This window comes from Myiozetetes cayanensis, unplaced genomic scaffold (assembly GCF_022539395.1).
Source record: "Myiozetetes cayanensis isolate MyiCay16 unplaced genomic scaffold, myiCay2020 scf2-11, whole genome shotgun sequence".
Classification (NCBI taxonomy): domain Eukaryota; kingdom Metazoa; phylum Chordata; class Aves; order Passeriformes; family Tyrannidae; genus Myiozetetes; species Myiozetetes cayanensis.
Window position 1 is genome coordinate 31,017,105 of NW_026087411.1, and position 24,392 is coordinate 31,041,496.

Genomic DNA, 24,392 nt, shown 5'->3' on the forward strand with positions numbered 1-24,392 from the left:
CAACACTTGCCTCCCACCCTCACTGGGAGAATCCAGGTGCTGACTCAGAAAAATGAGAAGTGAGGAGTGAGGTACTTGGACAGGGAGTTACCTCCCCCTTTCCAAGCCCAGGTAAGGAATGTTCCAGGGCACGGAGATGGGGACAATGACTCACAGCTGATTTGGGAGCTGGCAGATTGGTAGCAGGTCTCCCGTTCTGCCTGTTGTCCATGGCATCCACCTCTGTGTGGTCAATCTGGAGAGGAAAGAAGAAACTGAGAGACTGCCAGGGCAACATCCTTGCTGTCCCACCTCAGGAGCAGCACACAGGCAGCAGAGACAGCCTTGGGACTGTCCCTGCTGTGAAGCCAGGGTTGAAAGGCTCTGCTGAAGGGTAGGCTGGGACCCCTTCAGAGCCCCTGCTGTTTTGAGGCTGAGCTGTCCTCCCATGGAGGAGGGTCCTGCACCCACCTTGTAGTTGTGAGCGCTGAGGTATTTGAAGTGCCCAAAGCAGACGTGACACAGACAGATCACAATGGTGATCACGAGGACCACAAAGGTGAACATGGAAGTGGGGGCCAGGAACCCTGGGACAAAGGAAAACCGAAGTGGTGGTATCAGAAGGATTGTGACTGTACTCTGTGGCTGGGGGCTGCCAGGACCAGAGCCTGACCAGGGAAGTGGTTCTTTAGGAGGCCAAGGGCTGGCACCCCAGCCCAGTGCTCACCTATGCGCACGGTGGAGAAGAAGAGAAGCCAGAAGAGGCAGAGGATGGGGGCTGCCACTACCTGATTCACAGCCCCTGAATGGATCTTCTTGTCCAGCTTGGCAGGCAGGTAAGCATAGTACAGGTTGTATCGGTCCACCAGGTGCTTAAGCAGCATGTACATGAGCCCTAGGAGAAAGGGAAGGATGCCAGCAGAGTGAGGAATCAGCCTCTTTCCTAGACTGAGAGGGACTATTTCTCCCACACCAGCCTTCTTGCCTCCCCTCCGTCTCTGACACAGGGAGGCAGAGGGGTATCATTTACCAAAAGGGACGATAATGGGGCAGGTGATGCTGTATGTCATGACCACAGTGAAGACGCACATCATCCAGGCGTAAGCAGCCCCGAACTGGAACTCATAGGCTTGGTGCTGCAAGAGGGAATGGAAACCCATCAGCAGGACTGCAGGAGCTGAGTGGGTGTGTGTAACACACCCAGCTCTACACAAGCCACCGGGCGAGCCCCACCAGGGTCCCACCGCAGCAGTGCCATCCCTGGGTGCAGGCCACACCCCATCCCCTCAGCCCTGTACATACTCGTTTGACGTTCCTCCGCTCGGCCGCTGAGCGGGCCAGGCAGAGGCGTATCATGTACATGAGCAAACCAGGGATGCGCAGCAGATCCATGGCATTCCCGATGAAGGCAGAGGCGATGACATAGTTGACAAAGAAAGCCCCATTGTCCGGCAGGAACACACACCTGGGGAGGTGCAGCAAGAGCAGGCTACAAGAGGAGCTCCCTCTTTGCAGGGAGCAGCTGGGAGCCCCCAGTACCTTCGGGTGCCAACGAGAACCCATTCCCCATTGTAAAGAAACTCTTTCTGCTCAGCTCCACTTACTCAAATCGCACAGTGGCTTCAGCGAGGAACTTTCTGTCAAACAACCAGCGGAAAAACACATCCAAGCTGTGGGATAGGAGGGCAGAAAGAAAAGAGGGACCATAAGAAGCAATAGACAGACATGTACATGGCAAATATGTGGGAGCTGCTTCAGAAGGACCTAAAGCTCTGACCATAAACAGTTTAGTTCCCTCTTGGGAGATGTCATCAGCAATTACGTAAATCAGACCTTGGAAAACAAAACAAAGCAAAACAGTGTAGCACTCAAAAAGGTACGTAAAGCTTCCCACTTGTGTGTTCTTATCCCTTTGCCCCGATCCTATCAGTATTTTCCTCTCTCCTCTGTTTGTGCACAACATCCATGCAAGGAACAGGTGACTGACTCTACAGAAGAATGTGGTTAGTACAAAGTATCCTCCAACAAGAGATTAAAAACATCTCTTAGGAGAAACAAATCCCATTTCCCTAAATTCTGATTTTTCGATATAAAACCATCCCATCCTTTGGCACTGGTGGAATATAGAGGTCCAGAGGCAACAGCAGGGGGATTGACTCCTCAGAAGGGCGGGCAGTCTCTTCAATGGTCAAAATGCAAATCTTCCAAGAGCATTTACCTGCCTAGTTGTAAGGTTACATGCAATGTAAAACTGATGGGTTGTGTTTTACTTAAGTTGTGGTTGTCATGTGCTAGGTGCTTTAGTGAAATTCTTCTCCTTGGTTGCATGCTACTCCTGTAAACCTTTTGCCAAAATGCCTATTTTCTCACTAAATTAAAAGAAGTCTCTTGGGAAACGTGTGTAGCGTGTTCTCTTTATGTGAATTCGAGGTGTTAAAGAACTAAAGGCTCTGCAAGAGTTCTGTAGAGCGCAATCCCTTGGAGTCTAAACGTAAGTAAGTTGCCTGGGCAGAGTATGGCTTGACCTGGGGCTTTACACCCACAATGTGTAAGGAACAAACTATCACAGTGAGAGTTCCCTGTCCCACATTCACTCCCCAGTTTTTTCTTCCTCATGCTGTTCCCCTACTTGGCCCCTGTTCAGTGGTGCAAGCCCACATCAATGGCTGGCAGGTGATGCAGTTTCCCCACACGGCAATTCTATAAACTGTACAGGAAGATTTGGGGCTCACATCCAAACAGATGAGCAGTGCTGCACACCCACTATCCCACCCAGCCAAGCAGTGCAACCTACTCAAGTTCTGGCTCAAATAGGGAATTCACTAGCTTTGTGCAAAATTCAGAGTGCACACTGAGCACAGAGGAGGGGAGTGCCTTCTTCACCAGCAGACCTTGAGTGGACTTTTCACATGCATCTACCAGCCACGCCAACTTTTGCTGCATTATTTGTAACACCATGGCACACGTCAGCGCATCTGCAGATTGAGTCAGTAACGTCCTGGAGACCCAGATGTGTATGGGCTGGTCTGTGCCCCCCAACCAGAACCAAACACATTTTCCCAAGGGGATGGTGGCTGGGGCACCAGTGCAGTGAGGAAAGAATGTAGTGCATATATAGAACAAGCAAGGGTGCATCTCAACCCTCCCCATGCTCCAGGTCTCTGCACTTGCCTTCCCAGCACCCCTACCTGCTCAGGCCCAGTGACGGCAACAGCAAGACCATGAAGATGAGGAAGGTGTAACACTTGTGCATGGTTGTCCTATTCTCTCCAGACCTGAGGGCAGAGAGGAAACCGTTAGCCTTTCACTGTCACCCCACCAGCCCCATGAGCTGTGCTCCCATGGGATTTTCATCAGTAAGCACTTCCCAATCTCTAATCTGATCCCCATCCTGTCCACTACTTAGTACATGAGTATGTCCCCTTTCCCTACAGTATGTTTGAATCTGTTACCGAGTCCCAGTTCCTTCCCCCTTGTCTCACAGGCTGTGCAATCATCTCTCCCTTGACCTGCAATCCTCAGAGCTGGTGACAACCTCCCCACCAGTCTCGGCAACATAGGTCAGAAAACAAAGCTTACATTGCATGTCTTGTGGGGAATATGCCTCACAAACAGCTCATTCCTAGTGCTCTGCACTTCGAATACCTTCCTTGTAGCCAGAAGCTGGAGCAGCTGAGACAATTTTTCCTTAGAAAAGCTACAACTTACACATGGGTACAAGGCACACCACTCCTGCCTGCTCACTTGAGCCAGACTTCCTTATCTAATAGCGTTTCTCACAGTGACCAGCGCCAAGTCTTCCCAGCTTTTTCTTCTTGTAGGCCTATGTAAAGCTCTGCTCAGACAACCATGCTGCACAACAGCAGCTAAAGACTGGCAGAATAGCTGTCCACAGCAGTCCCCAGGTGTGGAAGGCAGAATCACAGAAGAGAATTTCAAGCAGAAGGATGCAGCCAGGAGCTTTACATCAGTGACTAGAGACTAGCAGCCAGGCAGCTTGTTGGTGTGACCAAGAACAGGTGCTGGCTGTCCTTACCTGGTCCAGTGCGCTTCAAAGAAGGCCGAGTAGTATACAATGGTGGGCAGAAGAGCAGAGAAACACCACAGCAGCAGGGTGGGGAAGAACTGGGTGATGATTGGATTCTGCAACAAGGCGGAGAAGAAATCAGTGTTATGTGGTGCAGCAGCTCTTGTGCCAGCCACAGGTACAGCTGCCTTTGTTGATACCAAGTCCCCAGCACTGCGGCTGCCACTGCACCCTAGGCGGGCTCAGCACCTCCCTCAAGGCAGAATCTGGGGAATGATGACAATCCCTCTGCCTATCAGCCCTGCAGGGGATGTTGTGCCTTGAGGTGGTTCCTATGCTACCCATCCTGTACACATTTCCGAAGTCCTTACATTGAGGTACTCCACGGGCTTGGTGACATTGAATTTGTCCATAGTGGTGATGATGATAGCAGGGGTAGTGAGGAAGAAAAGCAGGATGAAGAGGATCACATTGATCACGAAGCAGCGGATCCACCATACAAAGCCCTGGACGGAGAGGTGTTCCCTGTGGAGGAGAAGGAGGGCATCAGGATGGCTGCACAGGGCAGAATAGCAGGTCAGGGCTTCATGTGCATGCCACAGCCCAGCCTGTCTGAACAGCACTTGGGGTGCCAGCCCAAGGCTTTCCCCCTCCCAGTCAGCCCTACAGAGTTGCTCACCAGTAGATGTTCTGTGGGTCAGGGGCATAGCTGACAGTCCAGTTGGAGACATGGAGGGACTCACTGCAGGAGGAGGCCCTGGGCTCCCCACGGCACGCACAGCCCTGGCACTTACAAGCATTGAAATCTTTGAGGATTCTGAAGAAGAGAAAGAGGGACAGGCTGATGCAAATGGCTGGCAGGCACAGGCTGAGGGGATGCCTTAGCGCTGGCATTCTTCTGATTTAAGGCAACAGCTGTGAAACATGACCTTCTTGGTGAGGGCAGGACCCTTTGCACTCACATGGCTGTGATGGTCTCGTTGTGGAAGGTGACAAAGGCCATCCCCAGAGGCTTTTCATTCACCTTCTCCTTCTCCCGCTTGTAATCATCTTTGAGCTTCTCCTCCAGCTTGGTATAGTACTCGATAGCCTCCACCTGAGCAGGAGGACAGAGGTCAGAGGGGAGATGATCTGGGCAACCAAAGCCACCATGTGCTCCACCTGCCCAATACCTCCAGCTCTCCCCTACCTCCTCACAGCCCCTGATGACACAGCAGCACAGGTGGCCGCAGGGCTTGGGGTTGATCATGCTTGTGTGGCTGGTCTTGCTCTTCAGGTTGGTGAAGTAGATTCGCCCACGCTCAGCTTTCTTCCTGAAACAGGAGAGCGGAAGGGAGGGAAGGCTCAGAAAAGCTCCTGTGGCACCATACTTGTGAGGGAATTAGCCTACTCTGCCTTCTTTCCCAAACTAGGAGTTACCTCTCTGCGTCAAGGAACATCAGCCGGGCCACATCGTAGCAGGGACGGGCCTCCAGGACAGTGCAGTTGGCATAGGCCTCCCTGTGGATGAGAAGCACCAGTTCATCACACCTGCCTCCAAAGGCCATACCCTCAAGCAAACCCCACACATCCAGGACTTCTTTCCTGCCCCAAAAAGAGTGTCCTGGGCTGAGTGTCATGACACATACCAAGAGTTTGCAGGGGAGCCTGCAGGCTCTCTACCCTATAGCAGAAGCAACACATGGGGCAAACGCTATATCCTCTGGGCTTTGGCACGAGGAGCCTCTCTGACCCTACACTGCCTCTCTGTTTTCACAGGCTTGGGGTCAGAAAGAGGCAGAATGGTTCACAAAGGTTAAAGGCATTTCTCTTCCACCCATGGTGCTTCTAAACATGGCCCTGAGATTTCACTGAGATTCTGACAGAAGAGGAACTTAAATTTTTTGTTAAAATTATATACCTTCTACAGGGACTGTGATCAGGGCAGCAGCACAACATCCCATAGGAACTGCTTGAGCGCCTCCTGCCTGTATCTCATCTCTGATCTTGGCTACATCTCAGGACATGCCCTGTCCACTGCTTACCACACTGACCCCCTATGGCTCTGCAAGAGATAGCTGGACATATCTCAAGGCACAAAACCAAGGATACTGCACATTCACATAAAAAGTTAGCAGAAAAATAACAGCAAGAGGCCCAAAATAAAGGCATTCACCAAGTTTGCCTAGCGCTCTGTATTACTGCTAATCCAGGTAACACTAGCACTACTCTACTCTCTGTTATGGAGCAGTCTTTAGGGACACAGTGAAACTCACTCAAAATGCTTCTTGATCTTTTCTGGCTCAGCGTATTTTGAGATCCCATTGATGAAGAGAGTTCGCTTAACCTGGAAGAAAAAAAGGAAGGAAAAGAAAGAAAAGGAAAAAAAAGAAAGGAGGCAGGTAGGTGTGGATGGTGTAAAAGACCAGACTGCAGCAAATCCCCTCCCAAGACTTGAGTCAGTGATGAAAAAGGGCAGTCCCATCACTTCTGGCAACCAGGACTCTCCCTCTTCTATGCTTCCCTAGCTGGAGTCATCCTGCATCCTGGTGCACTGCAGATTGACAGGCTAGGGACTTATACTGCAGTTGCCTGAACAGAAACAGGGCTACCCTTAAGAAATGAAGGCAAAAGCCACTGCAGCACTCCTGAGAAAGAACGGGGTCCTTCCATATATTTACCCAGTGCAGGCCTCTCATGTTTCCCCACAGGCAGTCAGAGCTGCTTTTCTGGAGGCAATCTGCTTTTGACCAGGCAGAATAAAAGAACAGCCCCAAAACATGACAGTCCCAAATTACTGTGGGAAGTGAGGTGCTCAGCACCCTCTCCAAGGCTACCTGACTTGACCAGAGTACATAGGAAAATGTGCCTGGGAGAGTGGCCAGATCGTGCTCACCAAGTCATCCTCTTTGTAGCGCATCTTGGAGGTGTGCCGGCGCATGCTGAGCACTGTCAGCAGCAGGTACAGGAAGGCAAAGATGGTGTGCAACCACAGCAGGTGATTCCTGTTACAAGGGAGACCACAAAGGTCAATGCAAGGTTGCCACTACAAGTCTGCGTGTGGCTGGTCAGGCCCTGAAGGCACTGGAGCCATGAGCACACACATGCCTTACAACCAAATTCCAGGAGCTCAGCCTAGAAATTGGAGCAGGGACAGCAGCCTCACAGCAAGGGCAGAAATGTAGCCTTCAAGGAGGCGAGGCTCTGCAGCAAGTGAACCTTTACAAAACACGCCTTGATGGCCTCAGTTATCCATCCTACCCCTGCCTATACATACCTAGAATTCAGGTTAGCAATAGTTGTCCTCCCAAAGCTGTAGGCGTTGTTTTCTAGGGAGAAAGAGGCAGACACAAGCACATTCAGTTATTACAGAATGGCACAGAGCACCACTGGGGTGAGCCATGGCACCACTGGGGTGAGCCATGGCAGTAATCTCACCTGCAGAACACCTCAAAACCAAAGCTGCCCAGGATGACCCTGTGGTTGCGCTACACTCAAAGTGAGGCAGCAGTCACAGTTTGTCTGTGTTAGTCCTATCCTGCCCTCCACTGCTACCCCACAGTCTGAAACACGGTGTTGAAAGCAGTTCCCCCAGCCAAGCCAAAGGCTCTTTGCTCTCACCTAGCAGGTCCCCTGAGAAGTTGACAGGTAACACAATGCCCACGGAGAGCACACCCACGACCACCAGCAGCCCGATGATGTGCCTCTGGAAGGACAGGTAGTGTACTGCATCAACTCCACATTTGTCCCGGATCTCGTCATCCCTGCCAAGGAGAGAGAGGCTGTTAAGCAATTTTCTACACTCCCTCAAGTGCTAGGGAAAAGGACTGCTCCCCTCCCAATTTAAGCCCACACAGCACCCCTGGTTCTGCCTTATAGAGCTGTAACTAGGCTCCAGGGTAGGGAGTCCAGCACTAAGCCTTGAACCAGCCTGTGCAGAAACCTGCCTGTGCAATGCTTACTCAGTCCCACTCCCCACGGTCCTGCCCTCTGTCCCCTAGGACAGGTAGCTGGACACACGCAAACCCCACCTGATACCCTGAGGTGGGCCTTGTCTTCTCGGCTAAGATATAGGATGGCTGATGCTATCCAACAGCACTCTGAAGCCAGTAAGTGCTTAGGAGACTATTTCTGAGCATCATCATGCTGAGGGCATCTCCCTGCATTCTCCTGTCCCAACCTCATAGCCATTCCCCAGAGAGCAGTGCCCCTAGCAGGAGTCCCAGGGAGAGGAGAATCTCTGCAGAGCAGTGAACAGTGTTTCTGAGCTGGGACTGAACTGGAGGAGCCCTGGATGGGGTGCTCTTCTGTCATTCACTGTGTGACCTTATTTTGCCTTTAAGACTCCTCATCTAGCCCCATCTTTGCTTGTCCTCTTCAGAGAGGGGGCAGCAGGAAGGGCAGTGACTTCACACAGCTGTACTGCATTGGGTGACCCAACAATCCCACAATGCCCCTCCTTCCCCATGTGAGTCCCTCAGGCAGGTCCTGGGGCACTTACTTTATCCTGAAGATGGCTGTCAGCCAGGAGCAGAAACCCTGTGCAAAAAGAAGACAGGACAGTCTCACATCACTCTGTGTTCCCTTATCCCAGGTCCCTCCTTCAAAGGCTCTGGGGACTAGGCTGGTGTTCTTGCACCTCCACTGACTTGGCTCAAGGGGACAGACCATGAGCACACAGATGTGCAGAGCCACAGATGGGCCAAGGTGAAGGAGGTGACAGTGCTACTCCGTGGAGCACAGCACAGGTTGGACTATGCCACGTGGCTGTTCCCTACCAACTGGCAGCTCAACCTCCCAGGCAACCCATATGCTCCTGGCTAACATGGGAATTCTTCACTGCCTAGGGACACCCAGAAAATTTACCAGACAGGTACTTTAGCCATCATCCTGGACAAGAGAAGCTCTGCAGAGACCAGGAAGGCAAGCTGGGCCAAGGCAGTGCTCCTCAAAGGACACCTAGGGGAGCTTTACCTGCCCATCCATCACACCCCTGTTACCCTACTGAACTGTACCTCCCCTTTAGTGAGGAAAACCACAGTAGAGGCAGACTGCAGAGTGAGGAGAAGCTGGCAAGTAAGTATTGTTCGTAATGCTGAGCTTATAGGCTGGACAGATGTCTGTTAAGTCAGAGGGATGCACAGCCTATTTATTTAAGCAGACATCTAGATGCTGCATAGTTACGTAGCCTTGAGCTGCACACCACACACACACACACTACAAGGTGTTGGACTTAAAGCCCAGGAATGGGCAAAAAGTGTTTATTCTGAAGAGCCCTTTGTTCAGCCAAGCTGGGGGCTCCTGGACACTCAAAGGTAAAGCGTCTGACTCTTGCTGCTACTCACGTTGTCCCTCTGGTCGAATTCCACAGAGCTGGAGACGGAGGTGAGGCGCTCGTAGCGGTCATGGTTGTCAGAATGCAGGGCGGAGGCTACGCTAAAATGACAAGTGGGAGGCGAGGGAGAAAGTTAGAAGATGTGAAGAGGCAGCCTGGCCAGGAACCAAGAGCGCACCCAGGAGACGAGAGGTTAATTCAGATCAGTTTGCACCAAGTGAGATGAAGAGAGGCAAAATCAGAGAGCAGAAGTATCAGTAAACAGAGACCACTCCTCAGACGGCATGCTGAGCCTGACAAACCCCATGGGCTTGGCCATGGATCTATTTGTTCAGCACCTTCTGAGAGGCACCCATGTTATGTGGTAGCCCCTGCGAGGCGAAGCTGGCAGAGGGTGCCACAGAGAAGAGATGAGGTCTGTTTAGCACAGGGTTTAGACAAAGGAGAGCAAGTGAGAACCAGAAGGTGCCGCAGCCCCTCTGGCTCTGGTATGGCCAGAGAGGCACTGGCAGCGGCTCCTGTCTTGGAGGGCCTCACTTGCCTTCAGGAAGAGAAAGGGTGAGAGTCTGGTGGGCTGCATCCTGCAACACCAGTCCTCCTCAACCTTAGTGCTTCAGTGCAGGAGGAAGAATGCAGCTGCCTGGAACCAGGCTCAGCACAACCCGCTCCACAGCTTCAGCTGAGCCTCCTGCCTGGAAATCCCCTGAGTAGGAGCAGAGCAGACAGCTAGAAGTGAATGCCTGCATGCTAAAGGACAGGAAGGCAAAAGGGGTGAATATTCCTTTTAAAGATCACTTTACCCTGGGCACAGGCAGAGACCTAGATGAAGAACCTGCAGCAGAAGCATCCAACGCTGACAATAGCCCCCGCTACAAATGGAGACAGAGGGAAGCTGGCAAAGGAGGCAAGAAAATAGTCCAGAGATCTAAATTAAATAGCACTCGCAAGATGACTACAGCAGGCTGGGACCTCAGAGGTGCCAGAAGAGATATGGCTGACCTGAAGGTTAGAAACAAAGCAAAAAAGGCAAATGAAAACATGGTCTCCCTGTAATCAGTACAGGTCAAGGAGGATCAGATGGTCAAGAATACTCTCTTGCTGAGAGACAAGATATGAGGTAGATGATACTAGGGGAAGGAGAACAAGCAGAGGCCCTTGTGAACCTGCTGAAGGAAGGAGGATGGGACACGTGGCCTCCCTCAGAGCAGAGCAGCACCTGCTGAGTCCCTAGCTGGAAGTAACAGAGAGGGGAAAGGAGATTAGCTGAAGGTCAGGGGACTACAGCAGAGCAGATTAGACAGCGGTGTGCAGCCTTGTGACTGTGGAGCCCAACACCCTGCTCTTCTGGAGGGACAGCATGAGCTTCAACCCAGCTCTCAGATCTTCAGCACTTTAAAATCAGAGGCCTTGCAGCTAGGCACACGACGTGAGCGCGAACTGCTTCTGTGCACAGCCCTGAGGAGAGCCCAGCAAGATGACACTGTGTGCTTTTGGCTTCTCAGTACTGAAAAAGCAGAGAGCAGAGCAGAAGCAGCACTGGAGGGAACAACTGAGAGGAGTGCAATGTTATCAGATGACCAGGATAATTCAGCTCCGTGCAAGGGGATGCCGAGACAATAATCATGATAACCTGCAGTGCTGAAGAGACAGAGGATGCCAAACCTTGCCAAGGATGGACCGCTGAAGAGGGAGCTCCTGCATCTAGATGGAGACTTTTTAAAGCAAGCAGGTGGAAACAAGACTGCCCAAGATTAAAGTGTGACCCTGCATGACATCCTGAGTTTGGTGCAGGCCCTGCCCAGGGAAGGAGAAGGACAGGGTCTGAGGCATGAACAGCCTCAGAGGGAATTCTTTCCTCCAAGGGAATCACAGGCTCTGAGAGGGGAGGCCAGGCATGCCATGGAAAGGGTTTGCTGCAGTGTGAGGCTGAAGGTGGCTGCATGGGTGGCAAGCCCCTCAGGGCTCTGTGATCACTTCCCTCACACACAGAGGTGCGGGTAACTTGCTACAACCTCCCAGTGCAGACTGAGTCACCAATTAAGACTGTTGATGGCTACTGCAAGCTCTGGCAAGTGGCAGGACAAGGGTACTCGCTGGTTCTCATGAAAACAGAACATCTGAGGAGGGTGCCCTTCCCCACAAAGAGTGATGTTGCATATTCAAGGCCTGGGAGCATCAGGTGACATATGTGTGTTCCTAACCACCTGTCACTGCACACCAGTGGAGGACAGCTGGGATGGGAAGGTGCCATCAGCCTTGGAGGAGCACAGCCAGAATGAGGCTTCCTCACCAAGCTCCACAGGTTTTTGAAAGCTTCTGGCTACCAACACTGTTCCAGCTCAAGCAATAGGTTTGGGGGTGGTATGTATGGTGTGTGTGTGTCAGCAGATTGTTCCATCAAGCTCAGATGAAGAAGAGGACCAGGAAGAAGCAATCCCCTGGTGAGATACAAGCATTCATGATGATAAATGAAGTGGGCCCCCGAAAGGCCTCAATGCATAATGGCTCTACCTTACTCCCCTCAAAACGTGTTAGCAGTAAAAAGTTGCCACAAACACCTGATGCAGGGCCAACCACTAAGTTAAGCACTCAAGCATGAGCGAGATGTCCCCTCTGTGCCATGTACCACAGCTACCATCAGTTCTGTTTTCACAACTTCCATTGCTCTGCTCCCAGGGTCAAGGAGCACCTACAAAAATAAGAGCATTCTTGTATCCTCTTAAGGCAGTAGCAGTCCCCTGCTTTGCGAGTGGTGAGGCTTTGCGAGTGAGAAGTGAGGCTGCAGCTTGCTGCCCTGGCCTCAGCCACAAATCAGCATGGCTGGAGCAACCACTGCAGGCTCTGCACTGCCAGCTGATCATCTCCTCTGCAGCATGTACCATCCAGCCAGTCAGCATGGCATGGACAATGTTCCTTTCTCAGGCATAAAAGCAGCAAGAAAGAGACAAAAGCAGGGAGGGACATGACAGGGCTTAATGGACAAGGACGGGCCAAGGTGCTGAAGGATGCTCTCAGGAAGTTTCTTCTGCAGGAGAAGAGAGAAAATCAAAGGTGCTGCCTTGCTGGGCATAGGGGAAGGTGGCAGGGGACAAGGGCCAACAATTGTCCTGGTCCCAGGAGCCTCATGGGGTAAAAAGAAAAGACAGAGAAGTCTTGCCAGATCCCCTCTGTGTACTCAGCTACCCTTGCATCTGGCATGGGAACAGCCCTTGTGGCACCCTGGCACAAGAGGGACAGGCAAAGGAGCCTCCCCTGTGCCTGGGTGACCTGAGCATGCTGTGGGCTCAGGCAATCAGGTTTGTTTTCTTCCATCATAAGGCAGGATAGCTGGACACAGGCAGATAGAGCAGGGTGTGTGATAGGGCACCCTCTGCCCAGGCCAGGACCAGGAGCTCGTTGGCACTGCTGCCCTCAGGGAGTATTTAAGGGCTACCAGGGGAAAACGAGGGTGCATTCAGCTGTGGTAGTGGATGACACACAGGGGAGGGAAAGAGAAAAGCACAAATCCACCGAAAGGCACAAATCCATGCCCAAACTCCCAGCCATTTAGATTAGTTCAGAAGCAAGACAGAAAACTGCAAGAGAAAAGGAGAGAGAGAGAGGTTGTGAGCAAGAAAGAGAGAAGAAATGAGACCCTGAGAAAACAACATACTATTCCCGCTCCTCTCTTTCCGTCTCCCAGCGTCGGCGCCTGGGGGCACAGAAACAGAAAGGGAGAGGTTAAAACCATGGGAGTAGGTGCTGGGTCTCCTCTTTCATAGGGAGCTATGCACCCAACATGGCTTCATATCATCCTGAAGAAGAGAAACCTGCCAGTGGTCAGGCTGGAGAAGATCCTCCTTCCGGAGCCCAGCAACACCTCTGGATCTAGAGTCCCCACTGGCCCAGGGGCATTCTGCTTTGCTGCCAGCCAAGGGGAAGCTGACTTCACTGGGAAGGTGGCCTGGCTCCACACCATGGACATCGCAGGAAGCTCATGAGGGGTGGGGCCAAGTAGGAGAGACTGTCTGGACTGCCTGGCTGCCATCTGAGTTCCTCTTCCATGTCTCCTTCCCATCCAGCCAACCAACACACTTGCATCCCACTCTCCCAGAATTCTCATCCTACCCCATGGATAGGCCAAGCAGCAGGGGCTTCTCCCTGGGATCCTGGTCCTTTTGATCCACAGCCTTTACCATAATCATGCTGTCCGTCCCCCTGTGCTTACTGGCTCTCCCTGTCCAAACAGCTGGCACCCTGTGCCTTTCTGCCTACAGCCACTGCTCCCATTCCCTTACACCCACGGTGCTCAAGCACTGCCTCCAAGAGAGTCCAGCCCTCTCTCCTCAATGGAGGTCAGAGTTGTGCACCCCCTTTAGCTACCAGTCAGCACCTGGGTCCAGATTGCTTAACCCTGAGAAGCTGCTGTCCTCTCCCCTCTGAGGTCTTACATGGCTATCCCCTTTCTCCTCGTTTTCCCTGCACTACCTCTGCAAGGCTGATTTCCCAGGCCAGGCCAGGAAAGGAAGTACAGAGGAGCAACAGGGACACAGCTGCTTATCTAACCCTATTGAGGACCACTTATCTAAAGCAGGAGAGTTCCTGGTTCAGTGCTGGAAGAAAATAACTCCTACTCTTCCCACTGTTGTGCAGGGAGCACTCAAGAGCAGGTCACTTGAACCTGTACTGTCAAAGGAACCAAAGTGGCTAGAGCTCAGCCCCATCCAAGCCTTTGGGTGTAATGAGTTCATGGAGTTGATCAAGCTGAAGGAAAACCTACCACAGCCAGCCTTCAGAAGCCACACTTTGCCTCCAGCATGTCACAAAGCACCACAGGCACAGCAAATCTCTCCCCTGGAGAAAGCTGGACTACAAGCACAACCCCTCTAGCTCAGTCAAGGAAAGTTCCTTGTTTCTGCACTGGAACAAAATAATCACTGTTCTTCCTGCTGCTGACAGCAAAGACTAGAACTGCATCTCACTCTGCTGTGGAGCTGCCATCCACAATGGGCCCTGGCTTTTGCTGACAGACGCTGGAGCCCACAAATGCACCAGGCGGGAAGGATCCACATCCAAACCCGTTCCTCACCACTTGGGATGCGAGCTAAACTCACATCAGCACAGCAATACTGCACCTGGAAATGCAGCATACCACTTTCAAGTGCTCTTAACAAGAACTGCATCCAGCAGAGCCACAAAGACACCTTCAGAGGCTTAACAAAGCCTTTGCTGTGGCAGCCTTCACCCTTCCTGTGACCTCCTGTTCCTCTATCCTCCTTCCATCTGCCGTTCTTCTGTAAGGGGCCCTGCACACTTCTTCTGTCACTGTAAGGACATAGGCGATATGGAGCCAGTGGGGACCACTCCATGTGTTGGGAAAAGGATGCTGTAAGAAAAAAAGCCAGTAAGCAGGGAATTTTTTCCTGTTCCAGGAGCTCAGGGGATGCAACTGTCACGTCTGCCTTTCCTCCTCAGCTGCACAGGCACACACAGTGGGATTTACCTCTTCTGCCTCATGGAAAAGAAGGGTACCACTCATACCTTATTTCCCTGCCCCTTTCCCATGCATACCTGTCAGCATCAGTCACCAGGGCCAGGCGTCCGTAGTCCCAAGCAACTTTACGCAAAATTGAAAAGACAAACAACAGTACCTGGAAGAGACCAGAAGAGAAGCTGTGAGAAAAGGCACTGTCCAACTCTGTCCTTGTCCTCTGCATGCAGAGCCACGGGAACAGGGAGGGGACAGAGTCCTTAGCTAACAGCACACTGAGACCGCAGGACAGCACAAGTTCCCCAGGACTGTTAAATCAGACTATCTGGATGGTTGTAGGAGGCAAAGGTAAAGGATGCAACACACAGTAACTAAGGTAGCCTCACAGGATCAAAAGGCCCTGTGGTCCCTAGGAGTTGAAATTATGGCTACAGCATCTTTGGTCCCATAGTTTCTAAGGAGGAACAAGCAAAGCCTTTCAGTGGTAAAGCTCCAGGGATTTGACACCATAAGTGGGAGTTTTCAGGTGTAGGACTGGCCCACTTCCTTAGGTCTGCAACATCTTCCATGAGGCTCAGCGTGGTGGCGTTGGAGTTATGTCAGTAGTGGCTAAGCCCACAGTGGCTAGGGGACATGATCAGGGCCAGAAAGTTATCCAGCAGCAAAGTCAGAGATGGCATTTGAGGCCCTCAATTCTAACCATCTGACCATAGTCATCAGTTCTTGGTTAATTAGGGGAGAAGCTGCTGAAGCAACAGCAGGCAGACTTACAAGAAAGCACATGAAGTCAAGGGCTAGGACGGTGGGCACCCCGCCGAAGGGCAGTCCCTGCAGGACAGTGCTGCGGATGCGTGCACTGTAGCAATAGTCCTTGGTGCTGTTGTTGTTGTTGCATGTGGAGGCTTTGCAGGTGGCCCCTGTTGAGCCCAGGGTGGCAATGACGTAGGGAAGCATCTCTACAGCTTCATCGTCTTCCCTGGGGAAAGGAGAGAAAGAGCTGGTTAGATGCACCATTCAGTGCCAGCTGGATGACAAGGTAGCCCTGATGGAATTAGGGGCCAACCTCGCCCACTAGCTCAGGTTTCCCTGCGCTACAGGATTTTCCTGGGACCAGCGTCCAGGGACAAGGTCACTTGGAGAAGCCTGATGAGTTTGGGAGCACTAGAAGAACCCAAGTCCTTCAGCAGCTGTGGTCCCACGCCATACAAGTTGCACCTCTTTCCCCCTTCTTCCTGAGAACACAGTGTCCCAGCTCCCACTCCTCAGCAGGAAGAATATTTAGGTACAGGAAAGAATGAAAGGGTGGGGTGGTGGGAGCATGAAGTCACATCTGAATGATGGAAACAAACTGCTGTGGGACAGCTGCTGCATCATGATCCCACAATTTTCTTCACCTGGCTGCATAAAGCCATTAGCTTTATTAGGCTGAATCATTCACCCTCTGCTTACTGAGGGCCTCAGTCTCAAGGTCCCAGGATACCCATCAGGGGCTGGTCACACCCCCTGCTTGGTTTCTTTCCATCCTCTGATGCAACCACACAGGGCAGAGAGGAGGCTTAGGCTCCACTGTTTAGCTGGTCAAATATTTTATTTATTTCAGTGTCCTCTCCAAACTGTTACAAGGCCAACAGTGGCATGCAGGTCAGCATCACTGCTTGGACATGGGGAGATTCTCCTCCTGTGCAGAGCAGCTCCATGGGAAACACAGAGAAGACCATGCTAGTAATGGATAAATGCAAATTGAACATCATTGAGATGTAATGCAATTAGGACACCCTAATAGCAGTAACACAACTACTCTGTGGAACAGGGGAAAGAAAATGCCATCAGCTGCAAAAGGAACAGTGATAAACAAGGAAGATCTACTCAGGCTGCTGATCCCTAAACCATTCCTCTTATCTAGTATGCACAAAACACCCCAAATCCTTCACTACTACTATGAACAATGCAGAAAGGCTGCATAGCACAGTATCATTTCTAGACAATGCTCAGGGGTTTCTTGCCCAGAAATGTCATCCTGGTGGGCCAGGCAAAAGAGCCATCACTTGCCCAAAGCATAAGAAAGGTACCACCACCATTGCCCTGTGCTGGTTTCAGCCTCTCAACCCTGCCCTTCGAGCTCTGCACTGGATGGCGACATTAGCAGAGAGGGTGCAGGGCTCTTACCTCCAGCTCACGGGTATATCCTGGCGATCTCCCGCCTGGCTGCAGAGATTTATCAGCATCACAGCACAATGCTGGCTGGATAATGACCACAAAACTATTTGCTGCGGTGACCTAGAGAGCTTGGCTTCAAAGTGATCCCTCCCAGCTCAGCTGGTATGGATGCACAGCTGCAAACCAGCTGAAGCACCGATGACAAAGGGCAGACTGAGGAGCAAAAGCCCAGCTGGGAACAGGCATTGAGAGGGGGGCAGCCAAACTGGAAAAGCCACAAAGCAGCCTGTTAAGAGATAATTCACAGGTACAGAGCTGTAGCAGGGCTGCCAAGAGCAAAACAAGGGAGTAGAAAAGCAGGATAAAAACCCAAGAACAAACTGGGAAGCTAGGGAGGATAATTCACTTTGTCTGAATTAACTAGAGACTTGGAAGCTCCAGGGAAGGGATGGGAAAAAGTGATGGGATAACACTCAAAGGAAAGTCACTCATTTTGGAGCATGAATGGTTACACTCCTCTGTAAGTACAGCCTAGATGAGCTTTTTCTAGACCTACTAAGCTCACTCGAAGTGCCTTCTCCTTCCCAGGACACAAGATGTCTTCTGGCTCTAACCACTCTCACCACATACCCCCAATATATCCTCTCTTCTGACCCTGCGGAAAGGTGTCCAGAACCGCATACATTCCTGGGTACAGAAACGACCTTGACTGCCTGAACAGCATCCTGATGCTCTCAGCATCTCTCCTTATGAGCTACTCCTCGTGTGGCTGAGCATGATTTACTTCTCTGATGGCATCTTTGCGTGCTGAGGAAAAGCATCTTTGTAACCAGCCTGCAATCCTGCTGCCCTGAGTAGCCACAGTAAATTAGAAGCCAGCCATGTTTCAGAGCAAATCATTCCTTCCAATACACCTGGCTGCATGCTTATCATCTTCTCACACCACTTCGCTTCACATGGTGTCACTTCGGAGTTGCTTCATCTTGACAAATCTGAATGACTCCAGGGCATCGGCACATTTTTGGGTACACTGCTGCAGATTACCTCTTCTGGATCATTAATAGCAAAGGACCTCATCCCTCTGCTCTTGTCATACTGAAATTGCTCATTCACTCCTTGGCTTGGCTTCTTGGGACTTCAGCCAGGTTTTGATCCAGAACTCTACATCTCCTCCAGTGGACAGTTTTCTTAACAGTCTTTTGGGAGAAATTTCAGAGGTTTTCTGAACATCCAAGCAAGTTACACAAGTTTGCTGAATACTACCTATAATTTTACCACAGTACTGAAAGACTTGCAACAGATCAGGGAACTATGATTTTCCTCTGCAGACAGCAAACTGTTTACCTCGTTTCTGCATGTTTTATAGCCCCGTTTTCTGGTCATCTTTCTTAAAAGAAACCAGGCTCATATGCTCACATTGCCCACAAACCCTATCATAAACATCATTTATACAAACCGTTACATGCTGAAGACAAATTTTGCAAACCTATGGGTAATTTAAGCCACATTTCACAGAGGCAGGTCCCAAAGACGTATTTTTTCCTGAAGGCTAGAGGATCGACTGGAGCTAAACCTTCCTAGCCTCTCCAGCAACCCAGCCAGAACACCCAGTGATGGGAAAGATGTGGCATGTGCCCAAGGCTTACACTGCCCTTCCATTAGCCCATTAGTCGGGTGGCACAGCAGCAGTCAGCACCATCCTTAGGTATGCAACCTTCCATCTGGCTGGTAAGCACAAGGGGCTCCCCATGGAGACTGGAAAAGCTCACAGAAAGTGTTCAGAGCACTTCTGCTCTTCCAGCTTCCTCAGCTGCAAGAACATCTGGCAACAGGCTAGAGGTGACCTGCCATCACATCACTTTAGGTTCAGACCCCACCAGGGCTATTCTGTGACTGCAACACCAATTAGACAACCAAGAAAGATAACTTTGGTAACCAACTCTGAAGTCCTGATGAACAGTTCTTACCTAGCATCCTTCACCAAAGGCCTTTCCCAAGAGCCTTTCAGCTGAGCAGGAGACTGGCTGCTTTTCCCAGGCACAGTGCAACCCATGGGTCTGGCAATACCTCCATCCTTGCACTCGGTTTGCACTTTGGTCTCAGATGCTTGCTCCAGGGGACCCCCTCTGCCTCCACCCTCAAACAGGCAGGGCATGCTGCAATGTGCCCTGTGCTGCAAGGTGCAGGGCTGGTCCTGGGGGCAGCTGATGTTCAGTGCAGTGTTTTAGGCAAAGCACAGGCAGGGAAGAAAGGCGGCATTCTCAGCAAGCACAGTCTTGTGGTGCAGCAGCATACTTCCCAATTACAAAAGGAAACCTCTCTGCAGTGCAGAGGAGACGGGAATTTCTCAAGCAACAGCTACTCTTCTCCCCAAATACACACCTGATTCCCTGCCTCCACCAAAGGCAGAGACGGTTCTGCAAAGCTTTCTGCTCAGATCCCACTGCCTGCTTCTAGGGAAGGTTCCTGCATGTTTCCTTACACTTTAAGCTGCCACCACAGGTAAGGGAGACCCTGTGACCACACAAACAGTGCTGCACTGGGACATGCATGGTTAAAGGTGCCTTTCCTGGTCTGTCCTTCCCCTCAAAGGCTGTAGAGGTCAGGGCAAGCTTGGATCAGCCTGGGCTGAGATGCTAACATCAGCATGAGCTCCCAAGCATTAAGAGCCAAGGCACAGACTGTTGGTGGGAAGCTGCTTTGAGGCTGGGACAGTGGGAACCATCTCAAGGTGTCCAAGCCCTTTCCTGACCATAAGCGCAGCTTCTCACCACAGCAGATATTGGAGCCAAAGAAGCAGCAACAGCAGGACATCAAACTAAGTCCTTTGTGAGCCCAAGTCTTGCCTTCCTGCACTCTGAACATTTAATGCTGACTTCCTCAAAACAGCATGAACAGCAGAGACAAACTTGCCAAAAGGCATTTTCGGCTCTTATTCAGCAATATTGGACTCCAGCCCCTTCTTTTCCACAGAGAAGCCTGCTCCCTGCCTTGCACCATAGCCCCTACATCCCCAATGGGACCAGCATGTCCTCACTCTCCCATGTTTTTAACCACACCTGTCAGAAGCAGAGGCATCCTGCTTCCTGGCTGAAGTACGTAGAGCACATCCCACCAGGTGCTGCAGCCCCAGCTCCTGCCTGCTCAGCCCTGTGCAAACAAAGCCCTGGGAACCACTGCTCTCGAGGGCTTGGTGGCCTCAGCAGGGCAGGGCCTCTCCTCCTCACCTTTGTCCTTGCAGGTCAGCACAAATCACTGGGTTTTCCTCTTGGATGAGCACCCATCCAAGCATCCAAGCAAGCCTCCATGCTTCCATCCATCCATTGCAAAGAGAAAGAGGGAAGAAAGCGGAATTAGTATGGGAAGGCCAGGATTACAAGCTTTGGTCCTTTACTGCTGTGACTCAGCCTGCACAGTGTGCATCAGGATGCTCATGGAGTCATCCTGCAGTCTGGGCAGAGGGTGACACGCAGCAGAGGTCTGAGGGGCTCTTGCAGGGCAGGGGACCAGCCTGCTGAGGAGGCTGCCTGCCCCACACTTAATTCTGCTGTGTCCCAGTGTAGCTAGGACACACAATAAAAACAGCACTGCAGGCCACCCTGAATAGAGTATTTCCCATTCTCCTCACCAGCTCACCCTGGGGTCTCTGCCTCTCACCCCAGCACTCCAGTCCTCTGCCAAAACCAAGGGGAAAAGAAGAAAGAGAAAGCACTGTGCTGGGACTCAGACAGGACTGATGCAGAAGCCGGGCAGCTGGCTCACTGGCAGACAGATGCACTGACATGGGTAGGTGTCTATCTGTGTTCTTCCAGCCACACCACTGATGTCAGCCAGACGTGAGGAGGTGACCCGAGAGACACTTGCAGAAAAATATAAATCAATAAGGCATATGCCTGCGCTTGCAGCCGGAACGACGTAAGCACAAAAGCTACGTTCATGTCTTTTCTCACCAGTAAATGTTAATAACTCCATCTGTAATTAGAAAAGTGAGACTGTGCTCTGGTAGAGAGCCATTTGTTTATCAGAATGTGACAGTCTCACAGCAGGCTGGAGATGCAGAGAGAGGCAACCGGATACCAGCAGGTCTGAGGTTACAATGACAGAGATATCCAGATTAAAAAAAAAAGGCAACCCAAAACTTGCTAAATCTCTGGAACATAGCATTCAGGGAGGTGAGGTATGTTTTGGTTCTCGATCCCAGAGGGTGCTGTAGGCATGGCCTGTACCTTGCAGACTCCTCTAGGGTCCCTTTGGTCTCCCAAGCACCAAAGGTAACCCATACTGTGACCCAGGGGATCTGAGCCCAGAGGATGTCCCACCCTGAGCCCCTCCCTGCCAGGGCAGCACAGTCCTGTCTGCAGTGGGCACTTGGGGACCCTCATGTAGCAGCTGACACCCAAGGCTGATGGAGCCTTTTTAACCCCCAAACAGCCACCTCAGTTACCTGCCCCTCAGTGGCACAGTCCAACAGAACTCTGTACAAGCTGCTTGCAGCCACAAACAGACCACAAGAAGACTGACTCTTCACAAGAAAGCAGGGAATAGCCTTTGGAGAGATGGGGAGAAGGGGGCTTGCAAATTAGCTGAAAGCCTTTATAAGAGCACAGCAGTTAAGAAAAGTGGAAAATAGTGCTCTTGCTGCAGACACAGCAGTGGGAAAACTGCCCTGTGCCATGCTTCAGACCTGGCATGGGGCTTCCAGGCAGCTGAGGGCTGGAGAAGTGCTGATGTGATGGGTGCAGCAGGGAGGAACACCATCTGCAGGCCAAGAGAAGAAGCAAATGTGCTACCAATGCATTTCCAACAAGCCTGGGCAAAGCACTGACAAGCATACAATAAGGATCAGTCCTGTGTGACCAGGAAGGAGGAGGGCCTGCCAAAGTCCTGTGTCTCTCTGCCTCCTTTCCATCTCCTCCAGTCAACATACAAAGCTCCCTGCACACTTCACTGTCTGTATGAGCTAGCCAACTCGACACCAGACCTCCAAAGCTTTGATCTGGTAGGCTTGGCTCCTTCAAAGCAAAAACTAAGTGCACCCTTGCCCTGGGTCTGAAGTCCTTCCACCTGGCTTTGCACCAGGCCTCAAATATCTACAAGCAAAGGGCATTACACCTTTCTTTTGTGCATATCAGCTCCCAGCCCCGGTGTTGGCAGGTACCGTCACTGTCATGCCAGCCGGCCCCACGCTGCTCTGAGCACAGCCTTGCGGCAGTCGTGCGCTGCTGGCTGTGTACATCCCGCTGCTAGGAAACCCTGGTCCTGCTCCCAGCACAACTGCAAGCACTGCGGACCACACAAGTGACTCTGCTGGGACAGTCCCTGTCAGGGATGGTAGTAGACAGTAACAGCAGGGAGCATGTGGATCCATGAGAAACCTGGGCTTCAGTTTCTCCTAAATGCAGAGACCTCCACAGAAAACTTCATGAGTGAAACAAGAAGGAAGCATGGCTTTCCTACCTGAAAGGAGGAAGAGAACTTCTGACATTTCATCCTGAACCTGATAAGAGGGTGATCCTTGAGGGACACACACTTTGAAGACCCCTGCTTACTTCCTGTGGTTCAGTACTGAGATGCTCCTTTGTTTGAAGAACTCCCCTTCCTGGGAAAAAACAATCCACGAGCTGGGGAATCCAAGCATCAGGCAAATCTTCAAGTTTCAGGTGAAACCAAGGCATTTTATTTCCACAACTTCATCTTGACAGTCCTCCTTTGACCAGGCCATGCAACACTTCTTATCTCTTGGAAGTTTATTTTCTCATTCATGATTTTTAATAAGAAGAACTTTTGGTCGCTAACTTTTACAAAGCTCAGAGAACCATCGATTTCACAACTGTCCCTTTTAAAATCACCCAGGATAATCAATCACAAAGCCTTGCCTTTGCCTTTGAACATCAGCAAAACCCTTCATGCTGCCTTCGCCCACTGGAAACTGTCTACCTTGCCAAGTGATACAGATTTAGCTCCAAACAGCTCTGTCTTCTTTATGCTTCCTTTTTACAGGAACTCCCTCCAATCTGCTGGTAGTGCTTTCAAGTCATATGGTGCCCTGAACATAATGTACCATGCCAAGAAGGGCTCTACCATGGCTTGAAACCCTAGTACACCGTGGTTCATGCTCTTCTCATCTCAGACTGGCTAATATGTCCTCAGCCTAAGGGCAATTTGGTATCTCTAGCTCTGTTTTGCTCCCACATTGCACGCTGCTGCCCTCCTGCCTCAGTTTTCAAATCCTTTTGGACTGGGTGCTCCTGGGCAAGGGGTGTCTGTCCCTGTCTGGCCATCAGGGAAGGGCTGATGGTGTTCCCTTCCCCTCCAGGGAGGTTTGGTGGAACAGTGGCACCCACAACACCATGCCGTAGCTCTGCTGCCCAGAATGCAGTCTGACCGCCTCCACTGGGCTACAAGGAACCAACACAGCCATGGCACCTGGCATTTCTGCACCATGAAGGAGAGGTTCCTGGTCCCATGTTGTCTGCCTACCACTACGGAGTCTTGATGCCACATGGACACCCTCAGTGATGTCCCACGGGGACCCATCCGTGTGTCCCATCCTAGTCCATGGTAAGGACCCATCTTTTCCTCTGCCATCAAGAGAAAAACTCAAAACCTATCAAACAGTTCTCCACATCAATCAGCTCTCAGTCTGCATGGCAGAGTCACAGTCACTGTGATTTAGATTAAATTTTGAGTGTTAGATTTCATGAGTCACCAAATCAAACACTTTAGTTCCAAATATATCTACCTGTCACTTTCCCTTCAAGCTCCTGGGCCGTAAATCTTTCCGAAAGAAATCAAGATTGTCTGCCAGCTTGTACTTTATAAAGAAATACTGCTTACTGTTTGGCTTCCCTTGTTTCCTGTAGGCATATGCTGACAGTGATCCAGCAAATGCAATAAATAATTTGAGTGGTAAGACTGACGAGGTGCTGGACTTCATGTTGTATATTCTGCAGAGCAGTGGACATATGGCAACCAAGCCACATGGTTGGGAGAAGTCCCAGAAAACAGGGCTTCCTCACTTATCACCCAACACCCCAGTAGTAGCAACTCCACCAATTCCCAATGGACTTTTAGTAAACGTGAGGATGGAGACTTCACCATGTCTCTACACCAGTGGTTTTCATTTTCTAGTTTATGGATTCCAGTAGCACAAGGGTTGTTCCTCAGAGGTTGCCTTCTTGGTTGTTTCCTGCCGGTGGTGGTCTAGTGGTAAAGGCGCGGCGCTATCACCGCCAAGACCCGGGTTCGATTCCCGGTCAGGGCCACTCCCGGGCAGGTGGGGCTCATTAGCCCTTAAAGGCAACCCACCTACGTCCTAAGGACCTCACTGCCACCGTCCAAGCTCGCTTGGCCCCGGCAGATGAACCTTAGGATTAAAGGGCGGGCTCAGTTCCGCGCACACTGTGTCTCACCTAAAAAATCCAATGCGCAGGCTGGAAGGTGTA

At 51.3% G+C, this 24,392-nt stretch overlaps 1 protein-coding gene across 4 annotated transcripts in view; it reads right to left on the reverse strand.

Annotated features, from left to right (window-relative positions):
• The window catches only part of TMEM63B (transmembrane protein 63B), a 48,635-nt gene that overhangs the window by 3,384 nt on the left and 20,859 nt on the right, over positions 1-24,392 (reverse strand). For 2 of the 4 annotated variants that reach the window (XM_050316926.1, XM_050316925.1), the window contains exons 2-23: positions 15,562-15,766; positions 14,871-14,950; positions 12,973-13,011; positions 9,331-9,421; positions 8,487-8,524; positions 7,607-7,749; positions 7,263-7,314; positions 6,882-6,990; positions 6,262-6,332; positions 5,426-5,506; positions 5,196-5,319; positions 4,969-5,102; positions 4,686-4,823; positions 4,378-4,531; positions 4,016-4,122; positions 3,168-3,254; positions 1,584-1,649; positions 1,282-1,444; positions 1,010-1,115; positions 707-874; positions 451-566; positions 155-235 (exon numbers count right to left, since the gene is read on the reverse strand). In XM_050316926.1, coding sequence (XP_050172883.1) covers positions 155-235; positions 451-566; positions 707-874; positions 1,010-1,115; positions 1,282-1,444; positions 1,584-1,649; positions 3,168-3,254; positions 4,016-4,122; positions 4,378-4,531; positions 4,686-4,823; positions 4,969-5,102; positions 5,196-5,319; positions 5,426-5,506; positions 6,262-6,332; positions 6,882-6,990; positions 7,263-7,314; positions 7,607-7,749; positions 8,487-8,524; positions 9,331-9,421; positions 12,973-13,011; positions 14,871-14,950; positions 15,562-15,744 — 2,331 coding nt within the window. In that variant the 5' untranslated portion in view covers positions 15,745-15,766. Of the gene's footprint in view, positions 1-154; positions 236-450; positions 567-706; positions 875-1,009; positions 1,116-1,281; positions 1,445-1,583; positions 1,650-3,167; positions 3,255-4,015; positions 4,123-4,377; positions 4,532-4,685; positions 4,824-4,968; positions 5,103-5,195; positions 5,320-5,425; positions 5,507-6,261; positions 6,333-6,881; positions 6,991-7,262; positions 7,315-7,606; positions 7,750-8,486; positions 8,525-9,330; positions 9,422-12,972; positions 13,012-14,870; positions 14,951-15,561; positions 15,767-20,174; positions 20,193-24,392 lie in introns of those variants that run through there. The other 2 variants (XM_050316923.1, XM_050316924.1) reach the window with 2 other exon arrangements.